Genomic DNA, 13,786 nt, shown 5'->3' on the forward strand with positions numbered 1-13,786 from the left:
AAACCAAAGCAACACAATCCTTACACATTATATGGATAAATGTATGGAAAGGTAAATGTTGTTGCAACCTGTTGCCTCCTCACGTCCTGCCCACTGAAAGCAGAAGGGATCATTATATATCCGCTCTCCGAAGGACCACCTCCTAAACACTGACAGGAGCAGAGAGCTTCTCTAATTGATATTGAGTGGTTTGAGAGGGAGGGAATAAGTTAACAGCCATCCTCACTCAGTAAATGAGTATTAATCACTTCTGTCCATCTCTCCTAGGAGGCATGGAGAGCTGTTTGGATCCTCAGAGGCGTTACTGTCTATATTAACTGTTGAGTCAGTGGCATATAGATCTGTGCTTCCCATGAGCAGCTGTCACATTTATTTCAGAGGAAAGCTAAAGATTTTTGTTTGGTGTTTCTTGATGAAACACTCATCCTACCACCGGCTTAGTTTACACTTACCTTTCCTTTGAAGCATCTTTTCCGCGCTTCTTTATAAGAGCTTGCAACATTGGATTAAAATAGATTTAATGTGGCTTTTTTTTTAACACTTTCCCTTAGATGTTAAGTAGTCTTTTTTTATTGATCAGTGTTATAAAAGCCCCATTAAATCAGTTTTGTAAAACAAAACTTCCAAGGGGGGTGGATATTTTGTTTTTATAGGTACTGTACTTAAAAGATGTGCCTGTATCTACATTTATAGCTTATAAAAAACTAAAAGGTATGGTTTATACTCCCATGTTTAAATATAAACTCTTAAAGATTATATTTGAGAACACACAAAAATGTAATGGTGAAATAAATTTAGCATCTTTAGAATTATCAACCTGAGATTAACTCAATATTTATGTGAAATGTTGTAAAACGGCATCATTGTTCTCCTCTGCAGCAAGAAAAAATAACAAAGTTAAAGAGTCATTGCATCAATCAAATGCTCTTATTTTACTACAACAGGAGCTAAGAAACTGCCTGCAGGGAAATCACAGCTGCCCAGTGCCATTTTGAATGGGTGAGGGAGGCAGATATTGTTTTTGAAGGTCAGGTAGACTGATTGAGTGGAAAGCATGCAGCTCACAGGGGGACAGTGAAATATAAGCAGGTCTTAATGAACTGCACAGCAGAACCACAGTTCAGAGGTCCTGAACAATTACACTTTTTTTATATTAATGAACGTCCGTTACATTCAAGCATTGTCAAATGAGTTGCTACAAAGCTAGTTAAGATTATCAGCTCCACAAAACTCTCTCTGTATTTCTCAGTATGGCTACGTTCAGAAAATTGTGTCATCCGGTGACTTTCGTGCGCAGAAACTCAGGTGAAGATAATTTCCTCTTCTGAAGCGTCCATCATGTTTTTTTAATCCTCGGTGTCCTCCTTGGCTGACAGTGTTGTTGTCATTACTTAGAATTCCTCATGGGGACGACAGAAACTACGCACTATGGCCCTCATTTACAAAACGGACGTACGACAGAAAACAAGCGTAAAACCATATGGTCATTTCCACGCAAAGCTCGGCATTTATCAATATGGACGTGAGCGGAGGCTACGATCAAATATCACGTCAAATTTAAACTCATGTACGCAAGTTTTTGAGTCACTGTGGACATGCGGTGCAGCATATAATCAGTTTAACAGGAGAAGGAGAAGTCATCAGTTGATCTGATCACTAATCGGCAATGGCAGATCTGGCTCTTTTAGAAGACCTCTATGCGCCGGTACAACAGTGCACACGTACACACACATGCGCTACGGTGGAGCAATCCATCGGATAGATTAAGGGCAGATGGCTCTGTCTTGCATCAGCGGGGGGGACCCTACTATACACGGCAGAAAAAGTTTGCAACATTGTTTTAGCCTGTGGGGTTCTGCACAACATCACGCAGGTAAACAGGGTGCCATAAATGTAGTGATAGAGCCAGATGACCCCATGCCCAGAGAGTAGTGTCCGGCACAACGCCAACTGGGGAGAGACTGGATATTATTCCTCGCTTTTAAAAGGTATAGTGTTATGTTTGGCAATTACATTCAATACAGGAAACATGACGATGCACAACATTTTTATTTATTCTTTAGGTTTTCGTTTCTCTTTTTTGTCTTTAATGGCCACAAGTGAACGATTTATTTCTGCCATTGACCGACATATTTCGGCTTGTTTTTCTAGCCCAGGTGGTCCAGCTAGGGGGGTGGAGGACAAGCGCTCTCCCTCACAGCTCACAATTGCCTGGCTCTGACTTGTGAAAAAAACACAAGTAAAATAAAGACACTGCATAAACTCCGCTACTGTGTTTATTTAAATATAGGTACACCTACATGTAGGCCTAAGAGATTGCAATATAATCCTGTATATTACAGTTAGGACTATAGCATACATATGTCAAGGATGTATAAGTTAAATAAACTTCAGCTGGAGCCTGTTTTTCTACGGCAGCACTGTTGACCGCATCAGTGTTTTCTTTCCATTCCGCATTCTTTCCTTAGCCATTAGTACCATTTTTCAGGCTGCCAAATAGTACATGTTAGTGCAAATGAACCTGAGATATCAGGGTTTCAATCTCCACCTCTGAAAAGTGCCGCTTCTTAGCCGGATTATGTCTCGCCATGTCGTAAATTGTAGGGGCGAGGCCTCAAAACCGAGAATATATTGGGGCGATATTTAAATTACGATTGTTTCCATCTGCTGCATTTATCAATGTACGACCATTCTTACACTCTGATTGGTGTGATACGAACGTTTCACGAATCACACGTGAAGCCTGTCGTAAGATGATTTCTCATATCTGCGCCGGTTTCTATGTTAGGTGGATAAATGAGGGCCTATAGCTAGGTAGAAAACCCCTTCAAGTTGGATAACACCGTCCTTTTTGTTGTCTTTCTATGAGAATACTGTTGTCAGCCAAGGACTAAAGCATATTTTTGAGTGTAACTAAATAACAACATGATCAAGGCCACTTTCTCTCATCTGACTTCCACTTAGTGCCCCTGTCCTCCATCGCTGCTTAGTATTAATGTTTCTGTGCGTAATGAGAAGTTTGACTTCCTGCTGAGATGAGGTGATTAGGGGAATGTTGGATTCCTGCTTTAGTCACAGAACATGATCAATTGGCTCTATACTCAGTGACTAAGCTTTTAATTATGATCAGTGACCTCAGTGCCTTGTTTACCTCAGAGGTGCCTTCATTCCAAGGCAAGAGAGGTTTAAAAGGGAGGAATTCAGCCATTTGTTTTAAAAGAAGCTATTTGTTCAGACTTGTTATCTGTTGCTTAAAGGACTAGTTTGGATATTTTGAAGTGGGGTTGTATGAGGTACTTATCCATAGACAGTGGATTAGCTACAGTAGATGGCAGTCAGCGCGCTCCCAGTTTGGAGAAGCAGGCAGGAGCACCGACACGGAAGCTATAAGCAATGTACTGCTGTGGACGGGGGCAGCAGCTAAACACTATTTTAGAAACCCAAGAAATCAATATCGGTTTAAGTGTACACTATATTTAGAATATTTTCACCGCTTTACCTTGGTGTTAGACAGCTGACAGGGAACTGATGCCGTTATCTACAGTATGCTCTCTTCAAAGCCACCAGAATCATTGACAGAAACAGTAATTTTACATAGTACCTAGATGCTGGTCTACCGCTGCCTCAATCGGTTAGTTTGTTTGTGTAATTTTGGTGTTTTAAAGGGTTGGATTCACCAAAGTTACACAATAACAAACAAACTTTACTCACCCCCTAATCACTTAAAAAGCTCAAGGCGACGTTTAAATACTTAATTTTGTCCAACCAACACAGATCATCAATTAATGATAATATAAAAAAGAAAAGCAGTAAATACTCATAATAGACAGGCTGGAACCAGAGAATGTGCTTTTAAATTTTTCTTAATAAATGATTAACGATGAATCGATTATCAGACATTTCCCATCAATTGACTAATTGTTCCAGCAGGAGATATTTGAGAGTTTGAACCTAGAATAAGACATTGCTTTAAAGTTAAACTAATTCTGTATATTTTTATTCTGACATTTAAATTTCTGAACCAACCGCACCATCAGTAACCACCAGCAGATAATTGTTTATTACCTCTTTTAACTAGATAACTATAATTTATAAAGAAACTTTTTATCTGTGGGTAATGTACAATTTCTCAGCGCTGCGGCTAAGTGAGCGGACTAATTGATGTTTTCATGAAGCTGTTAGTGTCATGAAGTTTGGCTGCCTCGTCCCTGTGAACCTGAGCTGCAGTATGGAGTGCTAAACAGTAGGCCCACTGCTGTGCTGCTCTGTGCTGTGTTTGCTGATAGTCCTTTCTGAGATCACACAAGTTGTTATGAGGCAAGGCAGCCACTTATCAGCCAGTCGCCCACCAAACACCGCGGCAGCAGCCTGCTAATTCCGGTCCTAAAGGGTTTCAAGTGATCGAGCTCTAACACAGCAAGAACCCCTGACACCCTGGTGAGAACTGGGCAAAGAGCCAGGGCTACTAATTAGCTAAAAGGTTATCCAAGAGCGCGCAAGGAGTGTCTCTTAATTAATGATAAGTTGATTGCTGTGCTCTAAAACCACGAGAGGAGGAGATGTTTAAATTGGCGAACAAGAAGAGAAAACAGTAGTGCACTAGTACCAGATAGGGATAGACCGATTATCAGCCCTGGCCGATTATCATGCCATTTTTTGGCAGTTTGCAGATTATATGTATCGGCGTTTTATTTGCCTGATAACGATAGTTATTTAAAACTTTGGCTCCGCTACAGCTCTGTGTCTGTCGCTCTGCTTCGGTTTCACTCACCACTGACTCTGACTTCGTGTCCCGGCCACAACACTATCTGACTATCTTTTACTGTGTATTTGTTGAAAGTTTCTAATTTATTAAATAATTGCTTAAAGCATTTAAACAAAGTTCTGCATTTAAACTAGTTTTGTGTTGGAGTTTTTAACATTCCAAAAGCTTAATTTTGACTTAAAGATTTTCATTTTCACTGAATATGCATATCGGTTCCAAATATCGGTTCTCGGTTTCATTAACTACTAATAATCGGTATCAGCCTTCAAAAAACAGTATCGGTCGATCCCTAGTACCAGAACCTTGCGTTGCGTTAGAGTACAATGTGTTTCCTCAGTGTTTAAACTGCAGCAGTGCCACGGCTCTCAAACATTAAGAGAAGTCCCTGACCTTCTCACTATCGGCAATGAATTGCTCACGTTTAAGTGTCCAAATCGTTCTCTCCGAGGAGCGAGACTCGCCAACCTGCAGCTCTCTCTTGCTCTGTCGCACATGAGATTGATCACCTCTCACCTTTCTCTCTACCATTTTCTCCTCATTAGTTGAGTCCAGGAATCCCATCTCTTCTTCTGAAGAGTCCTTCTCCACACGCAGACAATGACTCCTTGGAGCATTGAGAGTGCCTGCCAGCCTTGGATTAACAGCAATTTTTTTGTTACCAGTAAGAATACAGCTGTAAGAGCCTTCTCTGGAGGGTTGTAAAGTTGAAACGTTCCTCACAAGGACATTGCCATTCCCATCTAGGTAATATAAATCACAGGCTGCAAGATGGACATGCACTAGTTGTTATGTGGCTGTTGGACACCTGCTCAATTTACTAATTTCCTGTTGTGGCGTGTCAGTTTTAAAGTGCATGTACAGTAATTTGTATATCCTGGCAGATATAGAAATGGCTCTTCCCATTGGAGGATCTTTGGAAAGATGGGTGTTGCTGCTGGCTTGTAGTGGGTGACATAGAAATGTGTGAGATGAGACTTCATCAGGGAGTCAACGTCATCTTTCAAAGGGTCTTTTTCATCTTGTCAATACATAATAAGACCGTAAAGCAAGGCGCGGGCAATAATGGCTGTGAGAAGAGATGGCAAGTTTAGATTAAAACAGAATGTCAGGCTGTTGTATTCCTTTGTATGTGTTGCTGGTTTCCATTTGTGATAGTCACTGAGTAATGTATTTGAATATGGCTTACATCAATTTAGTGACCTGGGAGACCATACTGAATTTGCTAAATAAATAATAAAGTACTAGATTATTTTTCCTTGGTCCTTCAAAGGCAGTCAAGGTGATCAAAGCTAATATGCTCTCATTTCATGGCTGCACAGTGCTTCAGCATTGAGATTCATAGCTACTATAGATGCAATGAATGCGATAAAATTGTCACAGGCGGACGTGATTTGCCCACCTCGTGTTGCGTGATGCAGCTGAGAGTCGGTGACAAATGAGCACATTATGAAAAGCTTTATTCTAGAGGCTTTGTTCTTGGTGTTCAGCTCCTCTCTACCATCTGATTGACTTTCAATTTCTTTGAAAAATAAGGGGTTAGTTCCTGTGTCTTAAGTAAGATTAATGAGTCCACTGCCTCTAATTACCATAAAGTGAAATGTGGGCAGGAAAAAAAGAAATGTTACGCTTTTAGATTTTGAAATTTGGAGGGATTCTGAATATCATTTACAGTAGTTATTATCCCATAATTTACATTTAACTGGGGGCTTACCAGTACGACCAGCCTAGCTGTTCTTTCTCACAGGCTCTCTTACAGCATCATAATTTGGGCTGAACTTGCAAAAAGGAGCTTAAGGTAATGTAGTAGTGCCCAAACCACCCTGAGGCACTCTTAATTAAAAGCCCCATGCCTGTTTCCTTTCTGTACAGCCTGCAAGTGATGGTGTCATTCAGGAGAAAAGCTCCCATTCTCCTGTCCTCCTGTCCTTTTTTCTCCGTCGTGTACAGCAGGCAGACAGATGGCTGTGCTCAGAGGACAGACCAGAGTTTGATGGTGAAAGAAGACAAAGGAAGCAGAAGGAGCAGACATATGAATTGTAGTGATGGCTCTTTCACACATTAAAGATGTTTTCTGGGAGAAAGAAGTGGAGAGTAATGCAGAAACATAGCCGACAATTGGAGACTGTTTTATGGCCTCAAATAGATTAAATAAAGATATCTTGTGTGACTTTTCTCACACATCTGTGAAGAGCTGCAACAATTGGACTATTTTAATAATGGATTCATCATTTAAGTGAGTTATTTTTTTTTTTTTTACAGTAAACAGTATATCTTTAGGTTTTGGACTTTTGGTCCGACAAAGCACGCAAACTACATCATCGTGGCTTTGGAGAAGTTGTAAATGGCATTTTCTTTTCTTTTTTACTTTTTTTTTAAAAAACATTCTACAAAAAAAACACACAAATGTATCAATTAATCGAGAAAATAATTGGCAGATTAATAATCGTTATTTGCAGCACTACAGCCGTGTGGCTGTGTCATTGAAGGTTGGGCTGTTGCCCAGCCATTTGACCTCTCTGTATTAAGGAGGGTTGACGTCGGAGTGGGGAGGAATGCGACTCGCAGAGCTTTCCCCTGGAGCCAGAGATTACATTGGCTGTGAGCCAAAGATGCATTAAATATCGAACACTTTAGAGCGCTTAAATCTTTACTCTGATATAAGTGTATGGAAAGTGTTAACAAGGGTGAGGATTGTAACTGTGTTTGTTCAAAATCAGGATATATTCCTCTGTTGTGGGTTGTGATGCCTCCCCTTTCACTGGCTCCAAGATCCCCTCTCAAAAACAATGATGGAAGTTCACAACCTGCATAATTTAATTTTCATTTAGAATCTGTATCCGGTCTTCCTTTTTCTTTTTGGACAAATACAAGCTGGTTTTGACTGGCCTTCTCCCTCTTCATGATAATTATTTTACCAAAATAATGGTTAAAAAAAATCCCGGTTTAATATCTTCTTCTTTGTCCTCTTTTGTTTTAGCCAACAACAGAATTATGCACCACAGCCTACACCAAACCTCCATTCTGTCCCATTATTTTCTCCATCATGGATAACCTTTACTGTGTTTTAATACAGCAGAACTTATTATTTAGTTTTTGTCATTTACATATTTCTCTTTTTGACTACATAATAATTGGATCTAAGGTCAGAAATGTTTCCTGTACATCAGTAAACGTCATTTATCAAATCACATTGTATTGTAATGAAGTCCTCTGGTAAACATAAATACAAATTATCAACAGCTATATTGTGTGTTTGGCTGTATGCACATTTAAAGTAAGTGATCACAAATTAGGGAGCCAGTTAACTTTACTACAACACAACCCCCCAAACAAATCTAAGAAGGCCTTCATTGTTTTCCTCACACTTCTCTTCCACACTTAAACTTGAGGATAGTGTTTTCTGATTTATCCACTCTCGGGTTGTTTGCATCACTGACTACGTTTACGTGTACACCTATATTCAACTATTATTCCAAATATGACAATATTTTGAATTTGATACGGTCATGTAAACAGCATATTACGTTTGGATATTCAGGATTGGGCCTCATTCAGAATGTAGCATTTTCTGATAAAGACGTGGGATATGCCAACATTATTCAGGTTTTAGGAGCATTCTTTGGACATGTATACAGCTCATTCAGAATATACATCTTAATCAGGGTTTTTTACAGCAGTTTGCGACACAAGGCCTCTTACCTGTTTACAGTCAGTGTTGGACACAAACCAATTAGCCAACAGTTTGCAAGGCTGGGGTAGAGATGCATGCCCAATAGAAAAAGAGGAGAAAAACACCTACTTTTAAACATTATGAAAGACTTGGATATCAACCGGTTTTTGGGTATGTGCAACCATCGCAGCAGCGTCATTTTCAAGAAGGTGGCTGAAGGAATGAAAGAGGAGGCTTTGTTTGCATGGTCCAACAAGTCCGCCACCAGTGGTAAACTTTGAAGAAACCTGATTTTGTAAACTCCATGTAAATGAGAATATTAGTGGAATACTCATTTTAATTAGCCGTGTAAACAGCTCAGTAGGAGCATTGTTTTTTTTGTTTGTTTTTTTTCGGAATAAGGGCAAAAACTAAAGTTTTGAGCATGTAAACAAAGTCAGTGACACCTTGTATTCCTGCCTCTTCTTATTTAATTTGATGCTGTTTATTTCTTTCTTGATACTGTATCTCTGTAACGCACTACAAAAGAAGTCATGATAGTAGTACTATGGTTTCTAACTTAATCCCCAATAGATGCGTCCAATCTTGTTGTTTTGCAGTCGCCTCCATCCTTTGTCACTGATGGTTTCTCCCTTTGTGTCCCTGATAATTATAATTCATTTTATCCTCCTCGTGTATGTTAAAGTGCCACTGCATGAGCACACAGTAGCTGATTAATAAAGCTTGTTTGAAACTTTAAGTTAAGTTCCCAGCTTGCACCCACCCCCCTTCTACCCTGTTCACACACTGTCCTGACCTGTGCTGGAAACAGAAACAACACTCAACATGCTGTACTTGCCCTCTTGACTATATCCATCAAAGACAGCAGGGATCTCTCTCTCTCTCTCTCTCTCTCTCTCTCTCTCTCTCTCTCTCTCTCTCTCTCTCTCTCTCTCTCTCTCTCTCTCTCTCTCTCAGTTATGCATCACATCCAGTCTCCCAGAGTGTACAAAAAAGCATATGCTATAGTCATTTTCTGGTACCTTCTAAATGTCACCCTGTGTTTAAAGGACAGCTTGATGATGAAAGATGTTGAGCTGGCTCCCGGCCATCGCAGGGCTATGACTAACTCCTGGTGTCACAGGGCTGATTGAATGTGTGTGGAGGTGAGATGGCTTACTGGGCCACATGAGTGTCAGCCAGGAACAGGACTGCATACCATGCGCAGAGGTCTCCTTTTTAGCTTCGCTCATGCTAGTTGCCAGAGAGGCATCTCCAGAAATCGATTGGAGATGCGATGCGGCAGCAGGAGGTGGAGACACACGGGGGGTGCTTCTCTATCTTCACCTAGCTCCAATGACTTTATGTCAGGCCATGAAATGTTCCCGAGTTGTTTTTTTACGCCTCATGTTTCTGGGACAAACAGCTGGAGGGCACTTCTACACTGGGAGAATGAACTTTATTCACATTACCTTCCCTTTCTAAAGCAGTAGATGTATTGTTTCAACGTCAGTATTGATGCCACATTGGAATGTAGTATAAACCAGGTTCAATTTTATTTTATTTATATTGTCAAATCCTAACAGAATTTATCTCAGGACACTTTACAGATAGAGTAGGTCTAGACTACACTGTATATATAATTAACAGAGATCCAACAATTCCCCCCAAGAGTAAGCATTTGGTGCGAAAGCGGCAAGGAAATACTTTCTTTTAACAGGCAGAAACCTCGGACAGACCCTGGCTTTTGGTGGGCGCCCATCTGAGAGTAGTCTGAGAGAAAGAGAGAGAGAGTGATAAAGATAAATAAATTAAGTTATATAGCACATTTTGAGCACAAAGGCAATCCGAAATGCTTTTTAAGGATATAAACCATTTAACAAGAAATCAAAGATAAACCACAGAGATTTAAGAAAAAAACAAGCAGCATTACAACTGGTGCGACCAGTTCCAGTTTTGTGGTAAATCTGCTTGATTGATGGAAAGGATTGGTAGACTATATTAGAACATGGATATTGCTTTACAGTACAAGACATGAGCAAAGTGACATCTGTTGAAGGTTGTTTGGGCAGTGTCAGATGATGTATGAAGCAGTGATAAGCCGAGGGGGAAAATGCTCTCCACACGTTCATTCTCATCAGTCGCCCAATTGTAAGTTATCACAATTACTTTGCCTTTATGTATGTGAGTGTTTAAAAATGCTGCACATAAAATCGTTACAGGATAAACTACAGTAAATACTATACAAGGCCACTGCATCCTGAACTATTGCACCTTGTCAACATTGATGTCTTTTAGATAAAAGATAGAGACATGGCTGTCATTCAAGGGTGTATGTCTTTGTTTCCCAGTGGTAGAATAATAAAGAGGACATTTTGGAATGAATGAGTTGTTGGAAGAGAGGATTAAATGTGTTTGGATTAGGGAGGGGCTGAATAAAAGGATCATTTCGGGGTGACCCAGAACTGTTACCAATCATAGTTACACTGCAGCTAGGCGCTGCCTTTTTTGCATGCATGGAGGGCGGAGTTTGGCATTGGACAAGAACATAATGATGCAGTTCATGGAAAGCAGCAAAACATGAAGATGGTATAAACCCACGCACATGTTGAAGTATAGACCAAATCACCATGACGTCAAGTCACGCTAACACAAATATCACTACCAGGCAGTTGATTTAAATTATGGAGGTATGCAAACTTGTTTATTTCTGTTGTCATTTTCAGCCGTAACTGTACAGTTGAAAGATAAATAGTTAAAGGTGCTCCAAGCGATGTTGGGTGAAGTTACTTCTTGTTGACGTTCAAAGTACTATCAAACAAAACTGAGGCTAGCTCGCCCCTCCCTCCTCCTCATCCCGTCCCCTCCCCCTGCCTTCCGTGCTTCCGCGCACTAACCCCCCAACCCCCACCCCAAAATCCTTCTTGTCGGTTATTGGCTGGAACGCTGGAACACTGTTTGTTATGTTTCGTTGTGCAGGTTGGCGCAGTTTGTTTTTGTTGCCATTTGTGGAGCCTGGGCTGTCTACAGAGACCATGTTTTTTTTACAGTGTTTTCAGGGGACAGGCAGCTAGCAGATAGTGAGGAGATGTTTGCTGTATGTGACAAAAAATGTTGTAGCCTAAAAAACACGTGACATCGCTTAGAGCACCGTTAAACACTGAGGTGTGACCTATCTGACGTTTCTGCTGTGCTGATTTTCTGTACTATGTTGCTTTGCTAGCATCTTTGATAAACCAAGCGTTACAAACAGCGACATCTCACCTCCGTTCGGAGTAACTGCTAGTTTGGGTGGTGTCATTTTTTTTAGGCCCAACAGGTCACTGTAGGCCTCCAACCTAATGTTAGTGAAAGTGTTCAAATATATGAAAGCATCAAACATGCATTTTAGATGAATGAGATGAGAGTGTACCCAGTTGTTCCTTGTTCCAGTTTGCTCAGCGCCATTAAATTGTAACTGCAGGCATTTTCTACCCAGAAGTTATTGTAAACAAACATTGTGATTGGGTATATACTCTCTCAGTCAACAGTAGGATTGTTTTCTTCTTTTACAGTGTTCTTAATTCCATTTCTGTTCTTTTCACAGCGTTCACCATGATGATCATCTTGGCTCTTATCCGCATTGGCAAAGGCACCGGCGAGGGCCGCCCACCAGTCGCCTCCTTCTCTGGAGTGCCTAACCTGTTTGGGGTGTGCGTCTACTCCTTCATGTGTCAACACTCCCTGCCCTCGCTGGTGACGCCCATCTCTGACAAGAAACGTGTGGGCACCCTGGTGTTGGCGGACTATACCCTGATCCTGGGTTTCTACGTGCTCCTCTCATTCACCGCCATCTTCTGCTTCGACAGCTCGCTGCTGCACGACATGTACACCCTGAACTTCACGGACAACTGCAATGTGTTAGATATTCCGTTCCTGCGCTACTTCCTGGGCCTGTTCCCAGTTTTCACCATCAGCACCAACTTCCCCATCATCGCCGTCACACTTCGCAACAACTGGAAGACCCTGTTCCACCGGGACGGAGGCACCTACCCATGGGTGGTGGACCGCGTTGTATTTCCCCTCATTACCCTGGTGCCCCCAATCGTGGTGGCCTTCTGCACCCACAACTTGGAGTCCCTGGTGGGTATTACAGGATCCTATGCTGGCACAGGGATCCAGTACATTGTCCCGGCCTGCCTTGTGTATTTATCTCGACGCCACCTGGAGCCTGTGGTGGGCAGGGATGCCATCAACAAGCACCAGTCTCCCTTCCGCCACGCCTTTTGGGTGTGGTTTGTTTTGGCTTGGGCCGGCTCCTGCCTCATATTCGTCACAGCCAACATCATCCTGACTGACACCAAGACATGAGAACTCACTGTTCCAAGAACTTTCTAAAAAAAAAAACAAAACAAAAAAACAAAAAAAAGCATATCTGTTTGGCCAGTCTCTTTGTTCCTGTACAAGAGGCCTTACTTGCTGCTGGTTGGACAGTGTGCCTTTGATGGGACTTTTGTTGCATATATTAAATGTAATTAAGAGTAATTTATGAAATTTCTTAAAAGGGACCAAATGTCAAGTGTTTTTGTTCAATCAACAAAAGCTGGAACAGTGCATGACAACAAAGAAAGGGAATTGAAAATGGTCATTTATTAAAAGATGTTTTGTCAACAAACACCTGATAGTTTGAGGTTTTCACAAGGACTTGCACAAAAACAGCTTAACAAAAAATATATATCTTAAAAGTTCAGTGGGCTTGAAACTACGTCATAAGAAGAGTTGTACAAAATTGCTTGTCAGTTCCGGAAAGTTACAAACATTATCGGAAACAAGTCTCATTTCTGAAGCTGGAAAGTTTTGGGGCAGGGGCTGTCAGACGCTGTTCGATGTCCTCTATCCTCTGGACCATCAGGGCAGAATGTTCCAATAAAGATATATTAAAGCAATTGAAAGTGCAGAGCAGTGAAAAGAAAAAGAGCCTGTCACGTTGATTCTCATGTTCTGTTGCTAAACTCCTTGGCGTCTACACAGGTTGATAATGAAATTGGAACAGAAACCAACAGACGAAGACAAACGAACGAATCAGGCTTGATCATTCTTTCATGGCTTGACGTGTAGCCATTCCTCAGCCGCCGTTGCCTCTGATCTCCTCGTCCTTTTGTGAACAATGAAGCGCTTTCAGTGACAGATCCACTGATAGATAGGCCTCCAGGAAGAGCTCCATCTCTGTTTATCACCAGGCGCCCACGCCTGTAGTTCATGCACAGGATATGTCTCCCGTCTTTTACTGCTCAACACCCATTCATGACTCTGTCAGCCTCATACTGTATCTATCAAACAACCCAACACCTTACAAGATAATAGTGATTTACAGTGCTTCAGCTGGAGCTATG

General features: G+C 41.3%; 1 protein-coding gene across 2 annotated transcripts in view; it reads left to right on the forward strand.

Moving 5' to 3' along the window:
• tmem104 (transmembrane protein 104) overlaps nt 1–13,443 on the forward strand; it is a 71,580-nt gene extending 58,137 nt beyond the window's left edge. For both annotated transcript variants that reach the window (XM_031318819.2, XM_031318820.2), the window contains exon 10: nt 12,001–13,443. In XM_031318819.2, coding sequence (XP_031174679.1) covers nt 12,001–12,764 — 764 coding nt within the window. In that variant the 3' untranslated portion in view covers nt 12,765–13,443. The remainder of the gene's footprint in view (nt 1–12,000) is intronic.
• Nucleotides 13,444–13,786: the final 343 nt, after the last annotated feature.

This window comes from Sander lucioperca, chromosome 21 (assembly GCF_008315115.2).
Source record: "Sander lucioperca isolate FBNREF2018 chromosome 21, SLUC_FBN_1.2, whole genome shotgun sequence".
Classification (NCBI taxonomy): domain Eukaryota; kingdom Metazoa; phylum Chordata; class Actinopteri; order Perciformes; family Percidae; genus Sander; species Sander lucioperca.